Consider the following 10,439-nt stretch of genomic DNA (forward strand, 5'->3'; position numbering starts at 1 on the left):
TTCCTCTGAAGTGGTGCCTGGTGTAAGAACAGCTGTTTGGGTTTGTTATTGTTATTATTTCCCACCTTTCTAACCCACCCTTCTCAACCCCCAAGGGGGGGGGGGACTCAGGGCAGCTTACACCAGCAACAATTCGATGCCACAAGATAATACAAATATAAGCAAATATAACAACAGTTTAAAACAGTAAATAGAACATTAAGTTAAAAACACATTAAAAGATTCTCATCAATCCATATAGCCAATTCCAGTCCCATTCAACATCCAAAGTGCTGTCATGCTTGCTGTCTAAAGCCCTGGTCCCAGAACTACAATTTAACCTTCTTTCTGAAAGAAAGGAGGGAAGACGCCGACCTGATCTCAATGGGAAGCAAGTTCCGCAGGCGTGGGGCCACCGCCGAGAAGGCCCTGTCCCTTGTCCCTGCCAGGTGCACTTGCAAGACTGGTGAGACCAAGAGCAGGGCCTCCCCGGAGGATCTTAAACTGCAAGGCAGGATGTAGAGGGAGATACTTTGGACAGGTAACCTGGGCTGGAAGCATATAGGGCTTTATAGGTCAAGACCTGCACTTTGAATTGTGCTCAGAAGTGGACCGGCAGCTAGTGGAGCTGACACAGCAGGGGGGTGGTATGCTTCCTGTATGTCACTCCAGTAAGTAACCTGGCCTTTGGACTAATTCAAGTTTCTGAACAGTCTTCAAAGGCAACCCAATGTAGAGTGTGTTGCAGTAGTCTATTTGGGATGTAACCAGAGCATGGACTACCATAGGCAGATCAGACTTCCAAAGGTACGAGTGCAGCTGCTGCACAAGTTTTAACTGTGCAAAAGTTTCCCTGGCCACCGCCAAAACCTGGGGTTCCAGGTTCAGTGATGAATCCAGGATCACTCCCAAGCTGCGAACCTGCATCTTCAGGTTCGGCCTTTTGGCTAACCAGGAGGACCTCTGTCTTGTCTGGATTCAGTTTCAATTTGTTAGTTCTCATCCAGTCTGACACAGCCGTCAAGCACCGGTTCAAGGTCTGGGTAGCCTACTCTAGTGTATGGGAGCAGAATGTTAGGTATCCCATAAGCTTTTTTCCCTCAAAGGTTTTTTCTGTTTCAAATGGGGTGGGCGGGGACTACACTCACTTATGGGATAAATCTAAAAACTGATTAATTCCAGTTAAACTTGCAAGGCCATGTGTAAAGAGGAATGAGAAATGGAAGGATATCCTTTATAAAGCTACAGGACATAACACAATGGTAATATGGTGCTACACCCACCCACACATGGGATAATGTCCTTACTGTCCTCCCTTGGCCACTGAATGCGTGGAAGGAACACCCAGCCAGAAAATAAGCAAGTGACTTTGCACAGTTGAATTTTGTGATGCTACCAATATAGTGCAGGATCTCTTTTTTCCTTTTCATGTTTTTTTTCACTTCTGTTTATGTTTTTACTACCTCCATTGCACATTGCCTAAATATTCCGAAGGTAACAGATTCCGCCTGATCTTGAAAATGAAGGGTCAACTCTGGTTAGCATTTTGGTGGTAACCAGAGTTGATGGGAGACTGCCAATGAATACCAGGTGCTGTAGGCTATATTTTAGAGGAAGGATCTGGCAAAACCACCTCTAAAGTATTCATTTCCTAAGAAAATCCTTTGAAATTCATGGGGTTATCATAAGCCAACAAGTACCTTTAAGGCTCATACACACACTGTTGCATATTCCCAGTTATGTTGCTAGTGAATTTTGAACATATGTATGTATTTTGGGAGGGGGAGGAGGAGGAGGAGGAGGAGGAGGAGGAGGAGGAGGAGGAGGAGGAGGAGGAGGAGGAGGAGGAGAGGAAGGAAGGAAGGAAGGAAGGAAGGAAGGAAGGAAGGAAGGAAGGAAGGAAGGAAGGATACTTCTGCTTTGCTGGCATGCTTATGAGATTGTGGGCATTGTTTCCTCTTTTAAAAAAATACTCTTTTAAATATGTGTGTTGGAGGCGGTGTAGTTCAATGTCTATGGCTCACTCGGGACCCAGCACATCTTGACCAGGATTCCTTCAGTTCTGGCAATGCCACTGACATTTTTTTAACAATTTCTCCACCTTTTCTACCAAAGGAATTTGCATCCAGTCAGGGGATGAACATGCCTTTGGGGGGTTGTGACTTGTCTTTGAAATGTATTTTGAAATCATCCATCCTTCATTTATTTTTAAACAAAAGCCCCATTGCTCTAGTTAACACTGAAAAAATATGCAGACTTATTCCAGTGCAAAACAAAAAGTGGCCTTGCTTGCATTCCTTCTTCGTGGTGTGGTCTCCCTCATTTCGATGCTAGCCGTCATCAGGCATTTGAAGAGCAAGAGTCATGATTGTTAAGCCTCATTATTTTCAATGGGGCCTGACAGTTTCAAAGTTAACCAGAAGACAGCAACTTTCATCCAGTGGGTATTTCTTGTCAAGCATGGATGAGTCTTCATTGACTTGTCAATTGTGTTGTTCCTAGATGTCAGTTGGTCAGATCTACCTAAATCCAAATTTTTTCAGGCCACGCTCTTAAATAAGGCTACCATTGACTGTTTTCCCCATAGCCCACAAGATGGAATTCATTATGTGGCTTAATAATGTTTTAATTCCATGACAGATTTTAAGGTTGCTTTCTTCTATCACTAAAGGGGAGAAAATGAAAGGCGGCTGCTTTTGTGCTTGTATGCATGTTCAAACACGCACAGGAATGGTTAAGAGAGAGAGATTGAGGTCAACCCATTTGAAATACTGGTAAGTTTTGTAGTGGTCGCAGACTGCCAAAATGATGCATGAGTCCTAAGACAGTTTATCTAGACCAGTGGTTCTCAACCTAGGGTCCCCAGATGTTTTTGGCCTACAACTCCCAGAAATCCCAGTCAGTTTACCAGCTGTTAGGATTTCTAGGAATTGAAGGTCAAAAACATCTGGGGACCCCAGATTGAGAACCACTGATCTAAACAATCTTCCTTGGGAGAGTTCCTACCCAATCTCCCTAGATCCAAACCCTCCCTCGAAGCCAAGATGAATAAACTGAGGCTGTCATACTTTGGACACATTGGAAAAGGTGATTGTGCTTAATAAAGTAGAAAGCGGTGAGAAAATTGGAAGACTCTACTAGAAGTGGGTTGATTCAATCAAGGAAACCACAGCCCTGGGTTTCCAAGACCTGAGCAGGCGTGCTGAGAGACCATGCAGGTTTCTCATCCATAGGATTGTCAAAAAGTCAAAGCCAACTGAATAGCAAATGAATACACACACACACACACACACACACACACACATATATATGATTCAAGGACATTACTATGGAATATCAGCATGCACCTTAGAGACTGAGAGAATGATGTTAGTAGCATAAGCTTTCATAGACAATCGACCTCATCAGACAGGGATAGAATCGGTAGCATGCTCCACTTCACCTTCCCTTTAAGCATGAAGCCCGTCAGCTCCCATTACAAACACACAGTTATTTCCAGTGTGGTTCTATGCTTAAAGGAAAGGCAAGAGGGAGCATGCTGCCATGGTGGCAATATGGGAGCCTTCCCATGTTCTGCCAGGAACATTGGGGGGAAGCCGGGTAGTCAACACTTCTTCCCATGGGATGGTGACCTTGGTGAGTTGGGCAATGTGAGGTGCGGGGCGATGGGTGGCCCATGCCCCCCGATGTGCACTGCCAGAATAGCCATGATTTGTGGCAATTCATGCGGCCTTTGTGATGAGGTCGCTACTCTGCATCTCCAAATGCATGTACATATATAACTATTCCCTTAGCATATTATACTTTGCTTTTATTATATTATTGTCATTATTTTATTGCATTACTGTTATTGTTAAGCATTTTATTTGTTGTTATTGTCTGCTTTGTATGTACTTTCTTTTGTTTTATTGTAATTATTTGGACTTAGCCTCATGTTAGCCACCTCGAGTCCCTTCGGGGAGATGGTGGGGGGTTATAAATAAATTATTATTATTATTATTATTATTATTATTATTGGCTAATTACCTTTTGTTCTAAAGATTTTCCTTTATGGATCACCATCTGAGTCTCAAACTGGATTTGGGCTTTCCTATGTAATCATCTATACAGTGAAACCATTTTCTTCAATATCAGCATTGCAGATGAGGTCTATAAAAGGCAGTTGTGCACTTATTTTCACAAAATTGCCCTTGGTTTTAGGAAATGTTTGATTGCAGGAATGAAATGATTAGCAAAAGAACAATGTGACAGTTTAGAAACAATGGTCTTACCAGCAAAAAAATGGAGAAATTGTTCCTAAACAGACTCATTGTGCAGCTGCAGCACAGGGGAAAGGTTGCACATGAGTGTTGCAGCTTATGCCATAATCAGTGCAATAGTCTTTAAGGTGTGTTAAGTCTGTGTTGCTAACACATTTCTAGTGCTTGCAGCGAACTAATGTGGCTTCTCTTTCTCTCCCTATCCAATCTCCCATTCTTCTTCATGATTCTTTGTTCTTTGAGTGGGGATGAATACTGGATTTCTAATCAAGTTTCAGGGATGAGGTTTTCTCAATAGTGCAATAAAAATCTCAGTTAAAGGGCAGCTCTCGTCATGCGGAAACTGGGAGAGCCCCAGTACCTATTGTGCACCTCTGTTGTTATCTTACATTTCAACATACATCACTTAAATCAAAAGCAGTTATCATCAGAGATTTTGTGCAGCTCTCTACTATAGACCTCACTCTTACACAGTATGTAACAAAGCATTTTTTACTTCAGATTCTTCAGTTTGCACGTTTGATAGATTCTTACTTTGTCTTTTCTTTTCTAGATAAACGCTTCTCATGTTTGCTAGTGTCCTGGACTTTTGCCATTGTAGATCTCTCTTGGTTTCTCCCCTCCGCCCCATTTTTAATCATTGCAGAGGTTCAAAGTTCTTTGAAGACCTCTTGCAATGGCCAAAAATCTTCCCAAAACTCAGCTTTTACCTGTGGCCACAAAATAGTACTGGAGGGGCTGAGAGGGGAGATGAATAATAGTTCTTACCTATATTAAGCTATATGTCTCTCATCCAGGATGTTGGCCTCTTTTAAAGGCAACTCATTAACCATCCGTATCTTATACCAAGGACTAAAGATCCCATCATCTTTCCCCATTGACTTTATTTGAGCTAATGGGAACTGGAATGAAGCCACATCTGAAGGCATTGTTCTATGCATTATGATGAATTTGAATTATTTCACTGTGTGGGCATTTCCTATAAAACAATCCTGCCAATGAAATGTCAGTTGAATGGAGAAGGATGATTCTATTAGCCCCTGGTGTCTATTTTTGAGAATTCTCAAAGCAAAATTTGGGGGCAGACTGCAGCCAGGAAGCAGAAGACATTTACTTCTTGGGAGGAGAGCAATGACCAATCTCGATAAAATAGTGAAGAGTAGAGACATCACACTACTCTATTTGGAACAAAGTTCCAAATAGTCAAAGCAATGGTATTCCCTATAGTAACCTATGGATGTGAGAGCTGGACCATAAGGAATTCTGAGTGAAGGAAGACAGACGCTTTTGAAATGTGGTGTTGGAGAGAAATTCTGAGAGTTTCTTGGACCACGAGAAGATCAAACCAGTCCATACTCCAGAAAATAATGCCCAGCTACTCACTGGAAGGGAGGATATTAAAGGCGAAGATGAAGTCGCCTGGCCACATAATGAGAAGACAGGGAAGCTTAGAAAAGACAATGATGGAAGGAAAAAAGAAGAGAGGCCAAGCAAAGGCAAGATGGATGGATAGTATCCTTGAAGTGACTGGCTTGACCCTGAAGGATCTGGGGGTGGTCACGGCCGACAGGGAGCTCTTGCGTGGGCTGGTCCATGAGATCACGAAGTTGGAAGTGACTGAACGGATAAACAACATAGACTGAAAGAGAAAGGGGGGGATGTTGCTTAGGTAGGCGACTACTAGTGCTACGTGAGAATGTATCCAAAATATACATCTATGTCATGTGTTTATATGTGAGAGAATCTTTTGAGGAGGTTGAATAAAATATCGTTGAACTAAGAGATTGGCTACTAAAGGTCCCTGTTGTTAAAACACTGGCCAAGAAAGCAAATGGAATGCCAGCTTTAGAAAAGGACATTGCTAGGTCTGATTTTCCACTATTAAATTGTGATATTGAAGAAGGAATCTTTATGAAGGGATCGTCTGCTTCTACTGTTTCCTAATACTTTATGTGACCTCCATATATGTATGACTGGTTTCATTTTTGTTAATCATTCGTGTTAAACACTAAGGGAAATCTTCCCTGTTTATTTTAAGTTCCAGGGGCTCTTGTTGTCCACTGGGGTTTGGTACCAGGAACTCCATGGATATCAAAGTCTATGGATGCTCAAGTCCCATGATAGACAATGGCATATTATATACAATAGCAAAATCGAAGATTGCTTTTGCAACTTCTTAAAATATGTTCAATCCATAGATATTTGAATCTGTAGATACGGAATCCATGGATATGGAGAGCCAGCTGCATACGTCTTCATTTGTGGGAAAGTTTGAGTAATTTGCCAGTTCCTTTATATGAAATCACCTAATCTTCTGCTCTTGGGCAATAATGTAAATCAGAATTTAGCTAACTGGTAGATACCACATTCTTCCAAATGTTGTAATGGTATCCAAAGTGCAAATGGTTTTTAATTTTAAGAGAAAATATACATTGAAAGACCTACTGAAATGCATCAATATTATTTTGAGAAGCCTTTTTCATACCTCAGTTGGATGAATAACATCTGGTGAGATCTTTTAAATGACAAAAGAGAATTGGGTGATCCATGTAATGAGATCAAGAGTCACCACAGCAGGGTTTTATACTCACACATACACACATCTTACTTGTGTAATGGCATGGTTGTAAAAAGCTTCACACACAAGCTGTCAGACTCCTGACTAAACACAGGAGCCATGACGTCCTTAGATATTGCATTTGCTACAAAGTGGGAGATGAGTTAACACGCTCTTCTGACTGCGAGAAGGCCAGCTTGCAGGTTAAAAGTTCCCCTGAAATTGTCTGCCTTCTGCCTTGGGAGTCCGTCTCTGTTACAGTATTGCTTTGTTTCCTAGCATGACCACCCCAGGACATATTGGTCTAAGGCAAACACTGTCTCTTTTCAGTCAAGACATTCCTAATGCTAGTTTCCTTTTCTTCCTTTCCCCTCCCTCCCCTTTCTAGGTTGCAAAGGCTGGTGGACGTCCTGAGGAAGAAGATTGGAGCGGGGACCATTAGGACGGTGATCTGATAGAAAACTCCAGTCTAGAGAAAGCATTCACATCTGGTGACCAGCCTGCTTCATTCAGCACTGTGTAAACATGAAAGCCTTAACTTAGCAAACAGTTGTTAGAAGTGGGACACTCCAACGACATTCCAAGCCAAGATAAAATCAAATCATAAATGTTTAACTACTTGGCTGCTGAGTTCTGTGATTTGTCCAGAGCTATCCTGATGAACATTATTTACTTTTGTAGCAGATCTATTTTGGTATAGCTAGTCTTTGGGAAAGCCTACGTTTATATGTATATGGATATACACATAGATACACGTAGATAATTTTATGGACAGTTGTTAATTTATGTCCTTACTAAACAAAATGTAGTTTCATCTTGCTTTTCCTGCATAATTGACAGTGCAAAAAGTTTTAGAACATTCATAGAATCATAAAATCATAGAGTTGGAAGGGACCTCATGAGCCATCCAGTCCACCCCCCTGCCAAGAAGCAGGAAACTTGCATTAAAAGCACCCCCAACAGATGGCCATCCAGCCTCTGTTTAAAAACTTCCAACTATAAATACAGTGGGTTAAATAGAAATATTTAAAATACCTAACGATCCTGGATATCTACCCAACAAAATGATAGATACTGGCAAAGGGGACCCAGAATCAAGAATTTCCTTTGGATAATATCAAATGCTATGTTTTATCTTTAGGCACACTTCCTTCAGTGCTATAATGGTTAATGAGAACTTCCTATGCGCAGACATGCATATATATCTGAAAGGAGAGATATATGTGGTTAATAGTTTATTAATTTTAGATGCTTTTTTGTAGGAAAAACTGAAGTCATCTTATCATAATTAAAATATAGAAGAGTTAGAAACAATGCAAACTATTTACTAAAAGTACAAATTGCTCACAGATCAAAATTATGAGGAACATTCAACTGGTATACAGGGAGTCCCCCAGTTACAAACATCTGACTTACAAACATCCGACTTACATCTGACTCATTGTTAAGAACGGCGATGAGACAAATCTACCCTCAGAAGGAAAAATCACTCCTGAGAGAGTTATCATGGGAAAAAAGTGGCTCAATTGAAGCTTTATCACCAATCCTTGTTTCCACAACAAGCCATTTTTTTTTTCAAAATCCAATTTTTACAGGAACAGAAAATGAACTCTTTTGAGTAGAGGCACTGACAGCAAAACAAACACCACAGGGGTGTTAACCCCTGACCATGCTATCCATAGATAGATAGATAGATAGATAGATAGATAGATAGATAGATAGATAGAGTTACACTTACAAAATGTTTATCTTCCAACTTACAAACAAATTCAACTTAAAAACAGACTTACAGAACCTATCTTGTTCATAATTTGGGGACTGCCTGTAATTCTGGTTTTTTAAAATTGGTGAGTCACATCTCATGAAATGCCTGGATGTTGAGAAATGTCTTAATTTGTTGTTGATAAGATGATAGTGTAGCAGCTCAATGGACCTTGCTGAGGAAACATATTCTATAGACAGGTGTCACACCAAAAAAGCTCTCTTCCTTGTCAGCACCATCAAGTCTTCTCTTGAAGGAAGTACTCAAGGGGTTTAGACATTGACCTTCGGTTCATAGCAGAAGAGATATTCCATCATGTACTTTGATCCTGCGTCATACAGATTTCCATGGGTTAAAAGCAGAACTCTGAACTGGACTCAGATATCTAATATAGTAGCAGGCAGTGCAACTGTGCTCAAATATGTCTTCAGCCTGTCTCAACTTCATAGACAATCTGACTGCTCTTTTGATTTCTCAAGACTTATTCAAAGGCAGCTTCACATACATAGCACTGCAATATTCTAACCTGGAATTACCCAAGTAGAGATCACCAGGATAGCTAGGCTACTGCTTTCAAGATGAGGACATCTACTGAAGCCACCTAGGTTTTGGACAGACAGACAAACAGTGTAAATAGAAAGAAAGGAGAGGGTGTATGAGTGATTTTTCCAGAAATATATCATTAGACAAGACATAATTATAGATCTACATAGCACATTTCCAATTACAATAAAAATTATACAGTCAGCCCTTCAAACTATAGATTTGATTATTTATGTATTTGTTTATTCATAGATCTGATTAAAATGTTCTCTTGGGGAATCTCTAGGTCTTCCAAAGGGACACTATGGTTAGCTTGCACTAGAAGCTGACCACAGAAACATGCTAGAGAACCAGAGATTACTAGAAAAGTGTTGTCTCCAGTAAAAAAAAAAAATCAATTTCACTTTTATGGGAGCCTTGTGCCCCTAACCCCAGTGAATGTGGAGGGCTGACTGAAGCTCAAACCCTGGTTATGGGATCAAACGTTCATAGAATAGATGGTTTTAATTAAATTTTTTAGCTGACAACAGATTGATTTGGAAGACGACATGAAATGGCAAACTGTTTTAAAGTATCTATAATTGTTTTTAATGTAGGTTAATTTCATATTATGTTTGTTTTATTGTTTGGCACCAAGTGGTGCCTGTTGGTAGATGTCCTGAATCTCTCTTTGGAGGTGAGAAGGATGGGATAGGAATGCTCCTAATTATTATTATTATTATTATTATTATTATTATTAATTGATAAGAATGTGAGGAGTTTGGTGATACTGTCTCAAGATGTACAAAAGCATCAGTAGATCTATGTATTCAATTAATTCCATGTAAGACAACCTTATGAATCCTTTGAGTAAAGGCAAAGGAACAGCCATATGATTAGCCTCTGTTAGATTGTATCAGTGTTAATTTCCTGTCACTTAGAATTTAGCTCCTTTTGATTGTAACATTACGGACTTTTTTGATGATACATCTGAAATGGAAAAGTGAAGAATAATATAAGAAGGAAATACATTTCATATGATATCTTTTTTCTGTGTGTCCATTATTCTTGCTATCTTCTAGTTTTGTTTTGCTAAGTTGAGTTATCTGTCATTGTATTTCTCTCTGTGTGTGTACACATTCACAACTTTCTCAGTCTGTGTCATGCATCTAAAGTATGCTGAAGAAGCAGAAAGTGCTCTTGAAACTATGCTGAAATATTTCTTCCCTAAAATGACTGGAGATGTTTGATCTTTTAATACTATGGACTTCCATGGCTATTTTTGGCATGGTCAGATGAACATGGCTGCTCCTGAAAGAAAAATAGACAAAAGAAATCCGCTGAAGATTCCAGAATTTTA

General features: G+C 40.1%; 1 protein-coding gene across 1 annotated transcript in view; it reads left to right on the forward strand.

Annotated features, from left to right (window-relative positions):
- MIPOL1 (mirror-image polydactyly 1) overlaps positions 1 to 10,127 on the forward strand; it is a 219,912-nt gene extending 209,785 nt beyond the window's left edge. The window contains exon 11 of the mRNA XM_060759026.2: positions 7,184 to 10,127. Coding sequence (XP_060615009.2) covers positions 7,184 to 7,250 — 67 coding nt within the window. The 3' untranslated portion in view covers positions 7,251 to 10,127. The remainder of the gene's footprint in view (positions 1 to 7,183) is intronic.
- The last annotated feature ends 312 nt before the right edge of the window (positions 10,128 to 10,439 follow it).

Source organism: Anolis sagrei, chromosome 1 (assembly GCF_037176765.1).
Source record: "Anolis sagrei isolate rAnoSag1 chromosome 1, rAnoSag1.mat, whole genome shotgun sequence".
NCBI classification, from domain to species: domain Eukaryota; kingdom Metazoa; phylum Chordata; class Lepidosauria; order Squamata; family Dactyloidae; genus Anolis; species Anolis sagrei.